The sequence below is a fragment of the Tenrec ecaudatus genome, chromosome 1 (genome assembly GCF_050624435.1).
Source record: "Tenrec ecaudatus isolate mTenEca1 chromosome 1, mTenEca1.hap1, whole genome shotgun sequence".
NCBI lineage: Eukaryota > Metazoa > Chordata > Mammalia > Afrosoricida > Tenrecidae > Tenrec > Tenrec ecaudatus.
The window spans coordinates 177669237-177689099 of record NC_134530.1 but is presented as its reverse complement, the minus strand read 5'-3'; the positions used below and the strand labels follow the sequence as shown (position 1 = coordinate 177689099).

General features: G+C 42.4%; 1 protein-coding gene across 1 annotated transcript in view; it reads left to right on the top strand.

Moving 5' to 3' along the window:
• TMCO1 (transmembrane and coiled-coil domains 1) overlaps nt 1-19198 on the top strand; it is a 61994-nt gene extending 42796 nt beyond the window's left edge. The window contains exon 7 of the mRNA XM_075564338.1: nt 18613-19198. Coding sequence (XP_075420453.1) covers nt 18613-18711 — 99 coding nt within the window. The 3' untranslated portion in view covers nt 18712-19198. The remainder of the gene's footprint in view (nt 1-18612) is intronic.
• The last annotated feature ends 665 nt before the right edge of the window (nt 19199-19863 follow it).

Here is a 19863-nt window from a genome sequence, read left to right as displayed (position 1 = left end):
GGCTTTATGTGATGCCTGGAATTCTTTTACTGATGCTGAAAATTAAGCCAGTTGCCATCCAGCAGATTCCAGCTGATGGCAATCTATTGAATGAATGCCGGAGTAGAACTGGGCTCCATAGTTTCCAATGGCTTGTTTCTTTTCAGAAGTTAGCCATGCTTCCTCGGCAGGTGACTCATACTGGCAACCTTTCAGATATCTGGGGGGATTCCTAATGCTGAGAATGCAAAGCTATGAAGATAGACCCACTGGCATTGTGTGTGCGTGTGCGCGCGCGCGCGCGTGTGTGTGTGTGTGTGTGTGTGTGTGTGAGAAAATAATGCAAGAGCTAAAAACAAATGCAAACCATGTTGTGTATTAGCCTGAGTTTTCTAGAGAAATAAAACCAATGAAGCATATATATATATATATGAAACAATTTTTAGCAAGGAACTGGCTCATACAGTTGTAGATGTAAGGAAGTTCTGAGTCCATGGGTTAGATGTTAGGCTAGATTGGAGTCCTCAAACTTTTTAAACAGGGGGCCAGTTCACTGTCCCTCAGACCCGTTGGAGGGCCGGACTAGTTTTTTTAAAAAACTATGAATAAATTCCTATGCATGCCACACATATCTTATTTTGAAATAAAAAACAAATGGGGCAAAAACACCTGGCAGCCTGGATAAATATCCTCGGTGGGCCACGTGGCCTGCGGGCCGTCATTTGAGGTCCCCTGGGCTAGATCCTTCTCCTGACTCTGGTAGCTACAGAGGCAGACGGGCACGGAATTATCAGGAAGATGACGGGCTAGTGGGTGCAAAGTCAAATGAATCCAAGGTGGCAGGTCAGTGATGGCTTCCAAGATGAGCAGGCTGTTGGCTCAAGTCCAAGAACCAGAGGGCAATGAGGCAAATAAGGATCCAGAGCTAGCACAAAAGTTTTTTCACAGCATCCACTTACAGTGGAAGCCAGCCACGCCCCCAGGGAAATTTCCTTTCAATTGACTGAATCAAGACTGATCTGAGTAAGGATGTTGCATCTCACCCTAATCTTAGGTAACTGATTGGCTGACTATAGCAGATCCCATGGGGATTAGATCACATCATGGATGTATTACTAAGTCTTAACTGCCAAACTACTGAGAAGCTGACCCAGGCAAGTTGGCAACCTGCCACACTGTGGAAGTCTTAGTAGACATAGGAACTGCTAGTTCTGTGGAACTAAGATTTTATAGAAAAAGTTCAATTGAAGTGTGTAATATGAAGGACTACCAACTCCACCTCCCACCACCAGTGGGCAAGCATGGAGTAGCTTGCCCTGAGTTAGTGCACCCAGTGACATCCCTGGGAAGGTTGTCTCGTCACAGTGAATTCTTTCATGAAAGCAGTCTCACTTGAACCTTGTTGGGTTTTTTTGGGTTTTTTTTGTGATGGCTGATTTAAGAGAATAGTGTGCAGCTGTGAAATTTTGTTTCCTGCTTGAGAAAAATACCGCAGAAACTGTTGTCATGTTGAACACAGTTTACAAGGACAGCACTATAGGAAAAACACAAGTGTCTAAATGGTTTTCTCATTTCAACAAAGGTGAAATGTCTGGAGAGGTCTGAGGGGGCGGCCCCAATTCCAACTACGTGGACAGCTGCCCCTCCCCCCAGAAGAATTCACTTCAGAGGACAGCACTGAAGCTGCAGCTCAGGGTCAGGGACATGTCTGATCAGAGCACATGGGAGCAAATGAAGGGGGAGGAAGAGAGAGTGGAGCACATCCTGGCCCACCAAGCCTTGAGGATGATATCCCCATTCACAGCAGCCAGTCTACAGAGAGGATCGTATGACCAGCCCTCACTGACCCATAGCCCTACAGGGAACAACACTGGAGCCACAGTGTGAGAATTGTACCTGATCTGACCCCACCACATCAAGGCAAAACACTAACAGTGTGCAACAGAATAGCAAGGGGAACAGAGCAACGAAGTACCCAGGGAATACCAAAAATAGACTTTGGGGCCAGGGCTTGGCACTCCAACAGACGCAACCAGAATGGAAAACACTCCTAAAGGCCAACAAACAGTCCTTGAACTAACTACAGGCTTTTTTTTTCTGTCATTGGTTTTTGTTCTTTTCTTTTTTGTTGTTTTGCTTTACTGTGTCTTGTGTTTGTGCATGTTATTATCTCTGCAGCTCTGTCTGAAATAACATAGGCTGGATGAACAACCGAGGAGAAAACAATGGGACCAACGGTTCCGGGGGGGCATGGGAGAAGGGGAGGTGGTAGGTAAGGAAGTGGTGTTAACAAACCCAGGGACAAGGGAACAATAAGTGATCCAAATCAGTGGTGAGGAGGGCGTAGTAGGCGTGGTAGGGAGTGACCAAGGGTAATGTAACCGAGAGGAATTACTGAAACCCAAATAAATGACAGCTGAGCATGATAGTGGGACAAGAGAAAAGTAAAACGAAATAAAGGAAAGAACTAGGAGGCAAAGGGCATTTATAGAGGTGTAACTAAAGGCATGTACGTAAGTAAATATATTTATGAGGATGGGAAAACAAATCTATGTGCATATATGTATAGGTTTAGTATTAAGGTAGCAGATGGACATTGGGCCTCCATTCAAGTACTCCTTCAATGCAAGAATATTTTGTTTTATTAAACTGGTATTCCATGATGCTCACCTTCCTGACACAATTGCTGAAGACAAAACGGATGCATAAGCAAATGTGCTGAAGAAAACTGATGGAGCCTGGCTATCAAAAGATACAGCGTCTAGGCCAGACATCTTCAAACTATGGCCCGCGGGCCACATGTGGCCTGCCAAGAACATTTATCTGGCCCGCCAGGTATTTTTGCCCTGTTTTTTTACTTCAAAATAGGATATGCGCAGTATGCATAGGAATTTGTTCATCTTTTAAAAAAAACTATAGTTTGGCCCTACAACGGGTTTGAGGGACAGTGAACTGGCCCCCTGTTTAAAAAATTCGAGGACCCCTGCAAAAGACTTGAAGGTAAACAAGTGGCCATCTAGCTGAGAAGCAACAAAGCCAACATGGAAGAAGCACACCAGCTCGTGTGATCACGAGGTGCCAAAGGGATCAGCTATCAGGCATCAAAGAACAAAAAATTAAATAATTGTGAATGAGGGGGAGTATAGATTGGGGACCCAAGACCCATCTCTAGGAAACTGGACATCCCCTTACAGAAGGGTCTCAGGGAGGAGATGAGTCAGTCAGGGTGCAGGGTAGCAATGATGAAACATACAGCTTTCCTCTAGTTCCTTCCTAATGCTTCCTCCCCCTGCCCCCACTATCATGATCCCAATTCTACCTTACAAATCTGGCTAGACCAGAGGATGTACACTGGTACAGATAGGAACTGGAAACACCGGGTATCCAGGATAGATATCCTTTCAGGAGACCAGTGCTGAGAGTGGCGATATAGGGAGGGTTGAGAGAGAGTGGGGGGAAAGGGGAAACCGATTACAAAGATATATATAACCTCCTCCCTGGGGGATGGACAACAGAAAAGTGGGTGAAGGGAGACATCGGACAGTGTAAGATGACAAAATAATAATAATTTATAAATTATCAAGGGTTCATGAGGGAAGGGGGAGCGGGGACAGAGGGGAGACAATGAGGAGCTGATTTCAAAGGCTCAAGTAGAAAGCAAATGTTTTGAGAATGATGAGGGCAACAAACGTGCTTGGCACAATGGATGTATGTATGGATTGTGTTACGGGTTGCATGAGCCCCCAATAAAATGATTTTTTTAAGGGGTGAAATGTTGATAAGAAACCTCGTTCTAGACATCCATCAGCTTCCAGAAGAGATGAAAATGTTAACAAAATTCAGGCATTTGTGCTTGAAGACCAACAATGATGACCAGTGAAGAGATGGGGAAGTTATCTGGATGATCTTGGAGGTCAGTTCAGTGAATTTTAACTGAAGATTTGGGAAGGAGAAGGGTTGCTGTGAAATTTGTGCTCAGGTTCTGACTGACCAGGAAAAAGAGCATTGAGTGGGAAAATGTTGTGTTTAAAAAGACAGCTCTGAAACTACCCAGACTTGTTTTCAAGGTGACCAGATATGGTGCTATATTTAAATTTTTATTTAAATCATATTATTGGGGCTTGTACAGCTCTTATTACAATCCATACATATATCCATTGTGTCAAGCACATTTGTACATATGTTGCCATCAGCATTTTCAAAGCATTTTCTTTCTACCTGAGCCCTTGATATCAGCTCACTTCCCCCCTCCCTCCCTCATGAACCCTAGATAATTTATAATTTTTTCCCATGTCATGGCGCTATTTTTATGATCCTGAAAGCAAACATCAGTCAAGACCATGGAAGACGCCATCGTCACCTTGTCTAAAATAAGCTTGCTAAGTGAAATCAAAGGTCCAAATGATTCTCATTTGTTTTTTTGACGTGAGGCAGATGGTGCATTTGGAGTGCATTCCATGAGGTCAGAGTGTTAATCTAGCTTTCTTTAAAAAAATCATTTTTCAGCTCTTATAACAATTCATACATCAGTTGTATCAAACACCTTTGTGCATATGTTGCCTTCATCCTTTTGAAAACATTTTCTTTCTACTTGAGCCCTTGTTGTCAGCTCATTTTCCCCCTCTGTTCCCCCCACCCACCCTCATGAGCCCTTGATAAATTATAAATTATTTTCATATCTTACACCATCCACTCCCACCCTTTACCCATGTTTCTGTCCTTTGTTATCTGGGGGTGGGGGATGGGGCGAAGGGAGTGTTTAAATGATAATTGCCATTCCCCCTTTCTCTGTCATGCTTTCTATTTAGAGGTTCCGAAATGATTGTGTAAGGGTGTGAGACAAAAAAGACCTGATTTGTGGCAGATGGGGCACTGGTTTTGCCACCATAACAATGTACCTGCTCACACAGCCTTGTCAGTGCACCAGTTTTGGGCCAAAAAACAGCATACCTCTCTTGCCCCATGCACCTTACTTACCTGACCTTGCTCCATATGACTTCTTTTTGTTTCTGCCAATGCAGAGGGAAATGAAAGGACAGCAATTGTACTATGTAGAAGAGGTGAAGAAAAAATATGGGGGAGGTGCTGTCAGCCATCCAAACAGCTGAGTTTGAAAAGTGTTTCTAAGAATGGACTCGCAGATTTGACAAATGTATTAAGTGTAATGGAGAGCACATTGAAGGTGATATGGTTGTTTTTAAAAGATAATTTAAATACATAGCTTTGAAAAAAATTCCGGATTTTTGGGTACCCCTTCGTAGTTTACCAGTTCTGTCAGAATGTTCTTGCCACAGGAAGCACATGGGTAAAAAATGGTGACAGGAACCAGTGCACTCAAAATCGACCGCTGACCGGAGTTACTGTGATGTAACTGGGAGCCCAGCATGCCATTGTGGGGGATTGCCTTCATGTTTCTGCTGCACAGTGTAGAATTACATCATCTTTTAAATGGCTTATAGTACAAGTCTGCTAGTAATTCTTTTCATCTTTATCTAAGGTGTATTTCACCTTCATTCTTGAAAGACAGGTTTATTTGGGTATAGAATCCTCGACTATTTCTTTATTTGGGGCATTTTTAGGACTCCCTAGTGGCATAAATGCTTAAGCAATACACTGCAGGCCTGGTTCTGAAAGTTCACAAAACCCTATGGAGCAGTTCTGTGCCCCCGTGAAGTAACCACGAGTCAGAATGTACTAGGTAGCAAATAATAACATTTTACAATGTCTTTCTACTCTTTTTGGGACTCCCATTGTTTCTTTGTTTTTTTTTTAAGTTTAATTGGAATTTAATCCACATATCACACAATTCAGTAGTTCAATCATGACAAAAAAAGTTGTTGAGTCATTACCACAATCAGTTTTAAAACATCCCCACCCCCATGGTTAAATCATTTTAAAATTGAGTTGTGTAATCAGTTCTAAAGAACGCTCCCTCCCTACTTCCACATACATTGTTTACTCCCCCAACCCCCTCACTCTCCTGATCTCCTGCCCCCACTCCTCCCCTCTATCAACCCTTGCATCAGTCATTGTCTCCATGCCCGTACCACTACTTTGGAGTTCAGCAAACTGGAAAGCCCAACAAAAACAGAAAAAATAAAGGGTTAAGGATAAAAATAATAATAGTACAGACATAAAAATACAAATCGTGGGTAAAAAAAGACTACTGTGTATATTTAAGAGGTCAGGGAAGAAATGTTTGTCATGGGACAGGCAAGTAATACTGGAACCTGGAAGAAAACTGTGGGGCTCTGCCCCCAGCGTCATCAGTTTAGGTTCTCTGTAGATGGCTTTGTGCTCCCACTGTCCTGCACAGCCTTCTACAAATTGGGTGTTCACAGTTTAGGCTCTGATACTTTCCCCTTTGTCATAATTGAATTTTGCTACTGTCTTTGGGTCACACAAGTGGTGTGCTTCTTCCATGTGGATTTAGTTGACTCCTCACTTGTGGACTTCATTGTTCCTAATGAGACATGTTTCCTATCTGTACCTCTGTAGGTAATGTGTCATTTTATCTGGCGGCTTTCAGATTTTCTCTTCCAGCGTGGTTCCCTGTAGTTTAACTATGATATGCTCACGGTTTCTGTTTGTTCATGCATGTGCTTGTTTATTTAATTTATCCTGCTTAAAATTAGTGATTTTCATTTAATTGGAGATATTTTCAGCTATTCTTTTTTTCCCCCAGCTATTCTTTCTTTAATTTTTTTTCCTTCTCTTCTTTTGGAGCTTCACTTACATGTCACCCTCCCGCCCACACAAAACAAAACAAATCAAACCCACTGCCATCGAGATGCGCCTGCCTCAGAAAGACATCCTTTACAGGGTTTCCAAGACTGCTGTTCCTTACAGGAGCAGACAGCCTCATGGTTCTCCACAGAGCAACTGGTAGCTTTATATCACCAACCTCGCTGTTAGCAGTCCAATCAGTGCACAACCAACAGCAACATGCAGGCTCCTTAATTGCCAGGGGCCTTCAGTAAGTTCATGTAAGAATTCCATTACTGTTCCATTTTATTTCTTCATGGACTTTTTGAAGCCTCCCACGTCTTATGTTACTTTTGATACTATCTATCAGAATATGGAATCTATTAGTTTTCAATCTTTTTTTCCTCTCCATTCTTCAGCCTCTCAGAACCTTCTCCACCTTTGTTTGCTCTGCCTCGCAGCACTCTACTTGTCAGCGCAGTTCTGTAATTATAATGCATTGCAGTGGCCACACACAACTCCCAGACAGTGCTCTTGGTTATAGGGTTTTTATGGAAGCTAACAGGTTCCAATTCAGGTGGAATTGCTTAGGATAGATTTGTTCAATGAGGAAATGTTAACAATTATTTTAGGGTTGCTAATAAATGCCTAAAGGGCATGTAACTTCTCTGTAAAGTTCAACCCAAAGGCTCACAGCTCCAGTACTTGGGCCAGCAAACCCAGTCATTCCCCTCAGCCCATACCACCCGTGCATTAAGTGTTCAAAGGCACTCCACTCCACATGCCAGCCTCTAGCAAAACACACTCTGATTTGCTTGCTCTCTGGGCTGGGAAGCCCATTGTTCTCTCTCTTGCCCTGGCTCCTGTTTCTGTTGAGTCTTTGCCTCTCCTCTGATGTCAACACTGTCATGGAGCAGAGAGGGAGCTCAGGGTCCAGAGGACCCACTCTACCCTGTGTTCTTGATGGTTCCTTTTATACCCAGCAGGATGCCAATCAGTGTGAATCCTGTTAACAAACACAACAATGGAATCCTATCAGTATCAACACCCCCGCTCCTGAACCTTCTCTTACACAGACCCTTCAGGAAAAGGTCATTTGGTGTGAACTACTGAGATTATGGTTGAAGAACCACATTAAGTTATTTGCTACCCAGTATTTAGATTGGATAAATACTATTGATCTATCTCCATGTTAACTAAATTCTCTGTGAACTTGAATCTATGTGAATCCTTAGCCTATTCAACAAACTTTTATTTTTATTCCAAATATGGTATTCCTAAGTCTAGAATTTTGATTTTTATGTTTTTTTCCTGCTGAGATTTTCTAATTACTCAATTATTATGACCATTTTTTTCTCATATACTTTTTTAGGTGCTTTAAAAGTCTTATCTGCCAATTCTAACATTTGCCTCACCTCAGGGTCGGTTTCTATCTGCTGCCTGTTCTAAGAATGAGTCATTTTTTTCTGTTTCTCAGTAAATTTAGTAATTTTGAATTGTATCCTGGATGTTGTAAGTGATAGGTTGGAGAGTCTCTGAGTCTATGGTTTGAAGATTGTTTATTTGGGTTTTTATATTTTAATAAGCAAGCAATTAACTTGACTGGGCTCAAACTCGGAACTCTGTCTCTCTTGTGGTAGGCATCACAACATAATAATAAAATCTGTTATTTTAGTATTAGCTAAGCTATTTGGAGATGGGCTCATGTGTAAATTTATGCACAGATTAAGGGTCAGCCAGAGATTTGGACAAATCAGTCATGAAGTACAATGCTGTTTGTGATGATTCTATTTTCCATCAAGGAAATCCAACCAATAAAACTACTGTTCAAATGCAGCCAATGAAGGAATTGAAGAATTCTGCCAACAACTGCAGTCAGAAATTGATCACTTATGCAACCAAGATGCACTGATAATTACTGGCTATTGGAATGCAAAAGTTGGAAACAAAGAGAAAGAGACAATACTTGGAAAATATAGACTTGGCAATAGAAATGAAGCTGAAGATCACATGCAGAACCAACTACTTGTTAATAGCAAATACTTTTTCAACAACACAGAAAGTGTCTACACATGTTGATTTCTCCACATGGAATACACAGAAATGAAATTGGCTACATCTGTGGGCAAATATGCTGGAGTAACTCAATATCGACAACCAAAACCAGGCCAGGGGCTGACTGTCAATTGCTCATACATGTAAGTTCAGGTTAAAGATGAAGAACATTAAAACAATTCCAGGAGAGCCAAAGTACAAGCCTGAGTCTATCCCAATGGAATTTTGAGAACATCTCAAGAACAGATGTGACACATTAAACACTAATGCTGTGAGCTGTGGGAGGAAGTAAAAACATCAGTCATTAGGAAAGTAAACGGTCATTAAAAAGATAGGAAAGAAAAGATAAAAGTAGATGCCAGAAGAAACTCTGAAACTTGCTCTTAATCATAGAGTAGCTAAGGAAAATGGAAGAAAGGAAGAAGTCAAAGAGCTGAAGAGAAAATTTCGAAGGGCAGCTGGAGAAGACAGAGCCGAATATTGTAATGAATTGTGCCAGGACCTGGAATTAGACAACCCACAAGGAAGAACATCAGAAACGAGAGAACTCAAGCCAGGGAAACTTCAGTTTCATTCTGTGGTTTGGACCCTCCACATGGTGCTGGCTGAATTCTGCCCTCCATTTTGAAATCTAAATATATTTTAAAATCCTGTATTCTTGGACCTAACCAAAATTCAAAATTTTCTGAAAATGAATCCTCTAAAACACTGACTGAACAAGAAGAGATATAGGGGAATTTTCACTTGAAAAATATGGTTTAGAGAGAAATTTTGAATGTTAAAAGAGAGATTGTTTCTTAACCTGGCAGAAAATACTTTGAGTACAAAGAGACCTCTGGACAAGAAATATCCATTCAGTCCCTCACAATAAGTAGCATAACCCCCCGGTAGATTTGGTGTGCTCAGCCACCTTTCCTGCTTTCCTGGTCTCGATGATTTGTAACAGTGTAGTCCCAACCTAGAATGCTGGCGACACGGAGGGCGATGGTGTCTCGGGTGGAGAGAAGAAGCAAAGAAGGGCTCAACATGGCTTTCCTTCCTTCCTTCCTTCCTTCCTTCCTTCCTTCCTTCCTTCCTTCCTCCCTTCCTCCTTCCTTCCTCCCTCCTTCCTTCCTTCTTTCTTTCCTTCCCTCCTTCCTTCCTTTCTTCCTCCTTCCTTCCTTCCTTCCTCCTTCCTTCCTCCCTTCCTCCTTCCTTCCTCCCTCCTTCCTTCTTTCCTTCCCTCCTTCCTTCCTTTCTTCCTCCTTCCCTCCTTCCTTCCCTCCCTCCTTCCTTCCTTCCTCCTTCCTTCCTCCTTCCTTCCTTCCTTCCCTCCTTCCTTCCTTCCTCCTTCCTTCCTTCCTTCCTTCCTCCTTCCTTCCTTCCTTCCTTCCTTCCTCCTTCCTTCCTCCTTCCTTCCTTCCTCCTTCCTCCCTTCCTTCCTCCTTCCTTCCTCCCTTCCTCCTTCCTTCCTCCCTCCTTCCTTCTTTCCTTCCCTCCTTCCTTCCTTTCTTCCTCCTTCCCTCCTTCCTTCCCTCCCTCCTTCCTTCCTTCCTCCTTCCTTCCTCCTTCCTTCCTTCCTTCCCTCCTTCCTTCCTTCCTCCTTCCTTCCTTCCTTCCTTCCTCCTTCCTTCCTTCCTTCCTTCCTCCTTCCTTCCTCCTTCCTTCCTTCCTCCTTCCTCCCTTCCTTCCTCCTTCCTTCCTTCCCTCCTTCCTTCCTTCCTTCCTCCTTCCTTCCTTCCCTCCTTCCTTCCTTCCTTCCTCCTTCCTTCCTTCCCTCCCTCCCTCCCTCCCTCCTTCCTTCCTTCCTTCCTTCCTTCCCTCCTTCCTTCCTTCCTTCCTCCTTCCCCACCCTCCCTCCTTCCCTCCTCTCTCTCTCTCTTTCTTTTTACAGTTTTATTGGCACCTAATCCACATATCATACAATTCAGTAGTTAAATTGTTCAATCATATCAAGAATTATACAATTACTACCACAATCAATTTCAGAACATTTCTGCCCCCCATGGTTAAATCAACTTTAAAATGAGTTGTGTGTCATCACAGTCAGTTCTACCAGAGTGCTTCCTCCCTACTCCCACCTTGGTGGTTTACTCCTGACACTCCCTATCTCCACCCCACCCCACCGCCCTATAAGCCCTCGCATCAGTTAGTGTCTCTGTGCATCCACTCCTTCTGTGCTTCACACACTCAGAAACCCAACAAACAATGAAAAAAAAAACCATTGAAATAAAGTGGTAAGAATAAAATAATAATATAAAAATAATAGTGAATTAGAAAGAAAAGACCCATCAATATTTTAAAATCCACGGAAGAAATTTTTGTCATGGAACACGCAAGAGATACTTGCACCTAGAACAAATTCAAGTTGCATCAATAGGGAGGTCAACTGACCAAGTTTCAAGTTTGATCCAGTGTAATCAAGACTATCACTACCTCTGTCTGATGGTAAAGATGGTGGAGACCCTTGCCTGTGGCTTAATCTGACTCGCTACTCTGCAGGTGAGTTTTGGGTTCTCACTTCTCTCCATAGCCTTCGACCAAATGGGTGTTCATAAATTTAGCTCTGATACTTTTCCCTCCCCATATTTGAATTTTGTTATTGTCATCTTTGGATCGCACAGGCTAGTGTGCTTCTTCCATGTGGACTTGGTGGACTCCTCGCTTAGATGGCTGGTTGTTTAAATACAAGCCTTTAAGACCCCAGACACTATTCCTATTGGCACCATCTGCTTTCTCCACCACATTTTGCTGTAGCACCCTTATCTTCAGTGATCATTTCTTGAAGGTGAATATCCAGCAGGGCCATGTTTTCAGAACTAACTTTTCCTGGATTGGGGCTAGAGTTAAGTAGGAGCCCAGAATCCATCTGGATGTCCATGAGATATGTATGACTCAGGTTTACTTTAGCAATCGTAGTATGACAAAATCAAGAACCCCATAATACCAAGTACACCATTAACAGCAACAAACCAACCAGCAAACAAATCGAAAAAAAAGAAGAAAAAAGCCAAAACATCTAAAGGTATGGAAAAAAATCTGTAGAAACAAAAAAGTACAACATTGTCAATCATCTCCCTGGGGTATAAGACGAATTTTTCCAGTGACACAGCACTCTGGACACTGTCGGTATGGAGTCTGAGGAGTACGTTTCCACCTTGAGCCTCAACCCGTGAGTTGTTGCCTACACAGTTAGCTCTCCCATTCCATTGTGCCCTGTTTAAGTTTGTGGATTTGTGGCAGGAAAGGACTTGGATTATTTCTTCCAAGTGCAGATCCCTGCCCAGTAGTAGTCATGTCACTGTGGGGTGAGCATCGAGGTACTAAATATATGGTGATTTTGGGTCCCTTTCCATTGGACACCCAGCAGTTATCTTTGTTTGTACTGAGTTTTCCTGAGCGTTCAATAAAAATTTTTTTAAACAATTTATTGGGGCTCATACAACTCTTATCACAATCCATACATATACATACATCAATTGTATAAAGCACATCCATACATTCCCTGCCCCAATCATTCTCAAGGCATTTGCTCTCCACTTATGCCCCTTGCATCAGGTCCTCTTTTTTTCCCCTCCCTCCCCTTTCCCCCCTCCTTCATGTGCCCTTGGTAATTTATACATCATTATTTTGTCATATCTTGCCCTATCTGGAGTCTCCCTTCCCCCCTTCTCAGCTGCCCCTCTCCCAGGGAAGAGGTCACATGTGGATCCTTGTAATCAGTTCCCCCTTTCCAACCCACTCACCCTCCACTCTCCAAGCATCATCCCTCACACCCTTGGTCCTGAAGGTATCATCCACCTTGGATTCCCTGTACCTCCATCCCTCATATGTACCAGTGTACAGCCTCTGTCCTATCCAGCCCTGTAAGGTAGAATTCGGATCATGGTAGTTGGGGGGAGGAAGCATCCAGGATCTGGGGGAAAGCTGTGTTCTTCATGGGTACTACCTCGCACCCTAATTAACCCATCTCCTCTCCTAAACCCCTCTATGAGGTGATCTCCATTGGCTGACACTTGGGCCTTGGGTCTCCACTCTGCACTTCCCCCTTCATTTCATATGGTATATATATACATATATACATATATACATATATACATATACACTCATATACACATACATACACACACACACTTATATCGGTTTTAGTTTTTTTTTGCATGATGCCTTATACCTGTACCTTGGCACCTCGTGATCGCACTGGCCGGTGTGCTTCTTCCATGTGGGTTTTTTTGCTTCTGAGCTAGATGGCTGCTTGTTCACCTTTAAGCCTTTAAGACCCCAGACACTATCTCTTTTGATAGCCGGACACCATCAGCTTTCTTCACCACATTTGCTTATGCACCCATTTGTCTTCAGCGATCCTATCATGGAGGTGTGCAGTCAATGATATGATTTTTTGTTCTTTGATGCCTGGTAACTGATCCCTTCGGGACCACTCGATCACACAGGCTGGTGTGTTCTTCCATGTGGACTTTGTTGCTTCTGAGCTAGATGGCCGCTTGTTTATCTTCAAGCCTTTAAGACCCCAGTCACTATCTCTTTTGATAGCCGGGCACCATCAGCTTTCTTCACCACATTTACTTGTTCACCCACTTTGGCTCCAGCCGTTGTGTCGGGAGAGTGAGCATCATAGAGTTCCAATTTAATAAAAGAAAGTATTCATGCATTGAGGGAGTGTTTGAGTAGAGGCCCAAGGTCCTTCTGCCACCTTAATACTTGACCTATAAATATAGACACATAGATCTATTTCCCCATCCTCCTATATATATTTGCCTGTACATGTCTTTGTCTAGACCTCCATGAATGCCCTTTGACTCCTAGCTCTTTCCTCCATCTCCTTTGACTTTCCTCCTGCCCTACTACCATGCTTCGTCGCCACCTGGGCTAGAGTATACCTCTTCTCTAAGCAACCTTACCCATGATCATTTCCCACCAGACCTGCCACTCCCCCCTCTCTACCATTTGGGGTCCCATGTTTTTCCCTTGTCCCTGGGTTTGTTAACACCACTTCCTTATCCCCCCTACCCCTCCACCCCAAGTCCCCCCGGAACTGTCGGTCCCGTTGTTATAGTTCATCCAGCCTGTCCTATTCAGACAGCCCAACAGACTGGACTGGAAAACGCGTTCAATAAAATTTTACCTTAAAAAGTCTGTCCCTTGACATGTAGGAATCTAGCTACCACCCCTTTTTTAAAGAGTAAAGAAGTTGAGATTAGTAAAATGAAATGACCTTGCCTATGATTTCTTGCCTGGTTTGCCAGAGCTCGAACTTAAATTTTTTGACTGCTAAGCCAAGAACATTTCAGATATATCAGATTGTGTTGTCCTAGTTTCCCAAGAAATATTTAGTCTCTTACATCGTCCTCCTAGATTCAGATAAAATGACAGCTCTGTGAATTTTGAAAGGAGGCTGTTGAGGTGATTAGAGTTTATGAATACCTTTGTGGATCTAGTACAGATTGTATTATGGGAATCTGATTAGAAATTGTGATTAATTGGAATAGAAGGCTGGTTGCCAAAGAAATGAACAGAGAACAAATTGAGGATTCCCATAGATGAGTTAATTTGGCTGAACAAGTAAGGGATAAAACGTCACAAAATGTGACAAAAGTGGTTGAAGGGAGATGTCGGACGGGTTAAGATATGACAAAATAATAATAGTTTATAAATTACCAAGGGTGAGGGAGGAAGGGAGAGAGGTTAAAAATGAGCTGATACCAAGGGCTCAAGTAGAAAGCAAATGTTTTGAGAATTACGATGGCAACAAATGTACCAATGTGCTGGACACAATGGATGTGTATATGGATTGTGATCATTGTTGTATGAGCCCCAATGAAATGATTAAAAAAAAAGTGTCAGAATGTGTTGATTGCCAGTGACCTAGGTCTTCCCAAAATATCCAGTTAGCAACCAACAACTTCCTTTTCTTGAACACCAGTTCTTACCCTTTAGAAAAGAGGAAAGGACGCAAATCCTGTAGTGTCTGGGTGTCTTGCCAACAGAAGGCATGATTACGGGAAAATGCTTCTCCTTTGTTTTTCCCTTCTGACATACACTCTTCAGAGGTACTCTCCTAGGCAGGCCCTTCAGAAATCCAAAACAGTTGTTTTAAAAATCTTTCCACAGCGTCCCGCAGTTTGCATTTGTGTTGATAAGTTTTCTTCCCTGTCATCTTCATAGCATATTAAGAGTTCTACTAACAAAATATATTTTTCAGAACAAAGTCTTGCTAATTAAGAAGGCCTGAAAAATTGATCTCAAGGAAGAGAATTGAGAGGCTACCGGAAGGTAGTCAGGTCAAATTTAACGGATGAGGTTGTTGAAAAAATATAAAGGAAATCCTATGAGGGCGCTTCAGAAAGTTCGTGGGAAAATGGAATTAAAAGATCATGGAATTTTCCCACAAACTTTTGCTTCATATGCAAAAGTTACCTGCCATGCAGTGGGTGCCTCAGTGAGCTCTCATTTGTATTTTAAACTTTATATTGCCATTGTTAAGAGCATACCCAGTACAACATGCACCAGTCCAACCACTTGTACATGGTTACGTCCGCGCCCACAGGCATCCCTTCACACCTGCCTTTTCACACTGTTCCTTGCGGATCAGATGGCAGCCCCCCAACCCGACGGGGCTCATTTTTTTTATTTGGACATTAATGTTGCCTGCTTCATTGAGTTGTTGTAAGGCTGTAAGTGAAAATATATGTATTAAGCACTTAAAACGATGTCAGTAACGTAACCACTATGACGGTTTCCTGTTTTTTGGCAGTCCTGCTGTGCTCTTCACTTGGTGATAGTCCCCACATAATAGTCTTGACTACGTTAACAGTCCCCAGTTAGCAACATTCCAGAAAGCTGACATGTCAAGGGAGGCAGGGGGTAAGAAAACAATATACAACCGTTGTTTATTGACGTAATAGTACATCTGTATTTTTCATTGGCATATGCTCATATCATCTCTGTAAGGGTGGTGGATCTCACGGCCATGAAGTCGACTTGGCCTCGGAGGACGTCGATGGCAGGGTAGAAGGCTCCCTGTGCATTTCTGAGACTGTAATGTAACTCTTTCACTGGAGGTCTTCCTCCGGCTGACAGGCTGGTGGTTTGGAACTGCTGATCTTGCGGTTAGCAGTCCATCAGAGTTTAGTGTTCAGTAAGTCAGCATGGAATCTGTCACTAGGGCACCCCAGTTGTGATGTATAGGCCATGCTTTACCTTCAAGACAAAACTCGTAGAGATCGTTACAGATAAGGTCTTGTAGGGGGTGATTTAATAGAGAAAAAGTACCTTGAGTTGCGTCCTTACTTGTGACCTCTGCCTCGCACTTCTCTAAAATGGGGGTACTTGGGGACAGTTATCTGCACCTTAACTTGGGAACTTTAAAGTCTGTAGAGATGTAAGCTGCTTATTATATCTGTGTTGGAAATAGTGGCCTTTGGCCTTTCCCGGTTCCGTCCAGAGTTAATCCCTATGTATTTATTTTCCTTAATATTTTATTAATGTTTTAAAGTTAAAATTTTCACAGCAAATTATATTCCTGTTTAGCGATTTGTGTCAGTAACCTCGTTAGTTTCATTCTCTGTGTAATATTCCTTGTCCCCCCCCACTCTACCCCTCCACCCCTGGCCTTCTCTTCTTTGCTGTCTGGTAAATGTTCACAGTTCCTACTGTGTATTACAAGAAAAGGCTTTCACTAACAGAGAATCGGGGAATTTTCATGGAGAGAAATCAGTAAAAGACCCTGTGCTTCATTAGTAAGACTATAGGGCTTTAATCAGATGTTAGGGTTTGTTTACGAATCTCACTGAATGATGGGACACAAGGGGTTTGTATTCTTACATAAGGGTAATGCACCAACGATCCATTTAGTGTCCCCCAAAGAGGCAGTGGCCAGAACCACGAGAAAACAAGCTATAGAGCCGCTTAGGTTTCCATGACGTCTGGTCCTGCCTACCAAGCGCCTCACTTTTTGTTGCTGCTGTTGGATTTCTTCTCATGGAGAGCAGAGACTTGCACTCTATAGTCGCCATTTCTGTGTTGGGAATTAGTGAAACTGTCAGCAGTCTGCCTTCTAGTGTCCTGGCTCTTCAAAATATTTTCTGTATCACTCTCCTTTCCGTAGCCTTCTGTAAATCACAGGTCACCTGTAATTTAAAGCCTATCAGAGGTGTTTATAGTGGTACTTTATTTATAAAAGGATAAGGATTCCTTTAGTTGACCCTTGCCTCTTCTGAATTGCAGGGCAAGGATCCTTTGTTTATTTTGTCTAGACTAGTACTATGTTTAACTGGAAAAATGTTTTTATAGGCAGCTGATGCTGTAATGTCTTATTTCAAATTTTATCTTTAAAGTAACCTTTTGTAATGCCTAACATAGTTCTAATTATGTTATTGGTGCTCAGCAAATACTTATTGATTGACTAGATTAGAAATGTAGTGATAATGGATCAGTTGGTCTTATTAAAGCTTTGTGCAGTGGATTTTCAGAAGTGGATATGAGGGAGCTATTTTTATAATAAGTAAGACACCTTCTGCTCGTCCTCTAGCCTTACTAAGGAGAGGATACGTGATCTAATTATTGATGTTCTTCACCTAACTAAAGCACACGCTATAGTACTGTGCAGTCAATATGTATATATAATATATGGTAAATAGAAAAGATTCTGAAGTTACCATTTTATTCTATTCGGGCAAAGTGTTATCTCAGAAGTATACAGGTTCATGCCCCTCTTAAAATGAGGCTGGGAGGTGGGTGTGTGCTTCGGAGAACTCTGGGACAGGGAGTCTTATCTGTGCTTTATGTAACAATAGATCCTTGGTAAAGATTACATGCACATGTGTTAACCTGCCTCCTACAAGGTACATTTTGTTCTGAAGAACAAAATTTTCATGAAAAGGACTATGTAACAGTTGATTTAGATTAAAATTTTTAACTGCATGGCTTTCATCCTAACTTTATTCTTTATTTAGCCCTGCAATTTTGGACAGGTAGGCTTACTTTTCCAAAGTTTCACTTCCTTAAATATAAAATAAGGAGTTGAGCAGGAAGAATCACATGATCCCTAAAATGCTATACAGATTCTTAACCAGTGCTCTCTGCTTAATCTCTTCAGACTCACAAACCCCCTCCTGTAAAGCATACCGATTGATTACCCATCACACTGCTGGCTCAGGATTGCTCTTCAGTCGGCCTCCCACCAGCAGAGCCAGTGCCTTTCAGAGCCCACGGTGTTTATCTTTATCCTTGTAGGCTGGCTTTGCTTCTTATTGTATCTGTTTAAATTGTATCAAATGTATCTTAACTGATGAAATGTATGTGTAAAAATAGTTGTTTTATGAGAACTAACTAGGTTTAGAAAGACTTCTTATAAATAGTTTCCAAAAAGAAATACTGTTGAATTAGACATGGGTGACACAACTGAAAAAGATGGGGGCAGTGATAAACATCTCAGAGGGTTCTAGACTTCTACCTCTCTTCAAGCCTCGTACATTCTCTGACTAAAGCAACTGAAGCAGAAAGCCGTAGACTTTTTCCATCTAGAAGATGTACGCAGGAAACAAAAAAGCCTGGCTCCAAGAAATGGTCAATGAATTAGGTACTTCATGTTAAGATAAAAGACTACTTCTTTTTATGATTTCTTCACTTTAAGAAATCAGCTCCTCTATTTAGTAGACCAAGTTCCCATTAGGTAGGAAGGCTTTAACTAATGAATAAGCTTTATCATTTTAGACTTTTAAAGAACAACAACAGTAATCTTTAAAGATTACATAATAATAATTCCATTTCAGGCCATAATGGTACTTTAACTCTATGTTCACTTTGTTCGAGAGTTACTTAAAACACTTCTCAATATCTCATGTTAAGATCCAACTCTTCTTTTTTTCTCCACAGAACATTCAGAAGCTTCTCGGCCTTGCCCCTTCGAGAGCTGCCACCAAGCAGGCAGGTGGATTTCTTGGCCCGCCACCTCCTTCTGGGAAGTTCTCTTGAAATCAAGCAGAACCCACTAATTCTTGTCATTCTTTTTTTGGATGCTCCCATCAGACCTGCAACTATTTTGTAGCAAGGACCACAGGCAGCCTTCGCACTCAGGCCCCTTTCTCGTTTTGAGTTGTGACCAGTTTACGGCTATGAGAGACTTCGAATAGCACCTGCCAAACCTGGCTGTGCTGCTGGTCACAGGCGATTGTCCTTTTTGTTTCAAGAATGTGTTGGTTAGGTCGCTGTGGGTGATACTTATGTGATGACAAGCAAGTGACATCTTCCCTGTTCCTCTTACACCAACATTTTCTGTGAGACTAACTTGCAAGGCTGCTGTGTACTACCAACCATGAGCATTTAGAGAGCTGGGAGAAATCACTCGTTCATTTAATTAGTTAATTGGAACCTTTTGTTGTATTGGATATGTTTCAAGCCAAATACATGACCACTGATCAATAAAGAAGCCAAATTTTTAACTACTTCTTCTGCAAAGAGAGATCTATTTTGTTTTAATTTACCATACGCTTTTAATAATTGGGTGGGGAGAGGGTAAACATTGTCCAGGAAGTTTAAAAAAAAATGTTACTTATCTACCACACTTGCCTTATTTGCTTGAGATACAAAGTTGTCCTGATGAAGAAATCTAGCAGCAAGAGTACACATGAAAGCGGTAATAGGGGAGAGGCTGTGCATCTGCCGTTCATTTCGTACTTCCGTGAAGACTGTTGTGTGTATGTGTGGCTTATCTTGTGATGTCTTTTCGCTGCACTAGCCTTGCCCACCTGCCGTGCTCCTTTGTAAGGGAGAGAACACTTAGGACATGAGCCTGCTGCATAGCCCACACACACGGTCAGAATGCCTCTGTGCAGCGGTAACAGAAGCAAACATGCATTCACCTTAGATAGCACTAGTGCGAAAAGACACACTGAAGAACAATGCTCCACAGACAGCGCCCCGTGGGGGTGCCGCTGCTCTCGTGACCGACGAGAGACTTAGCGCCTGGTCGCCCGTGTGCCGCCACGGTGTGCCTGTGGGCAGGTCCAGCCGCCGCTCGCCAAATAAACGACACCAAGAGAAAGAACCACATTCAGACTCTGCCAGACCACTTTTTGTGAAAATACAAATACATGCATGTTAAGCCTATTCTACCATCTGCACCAT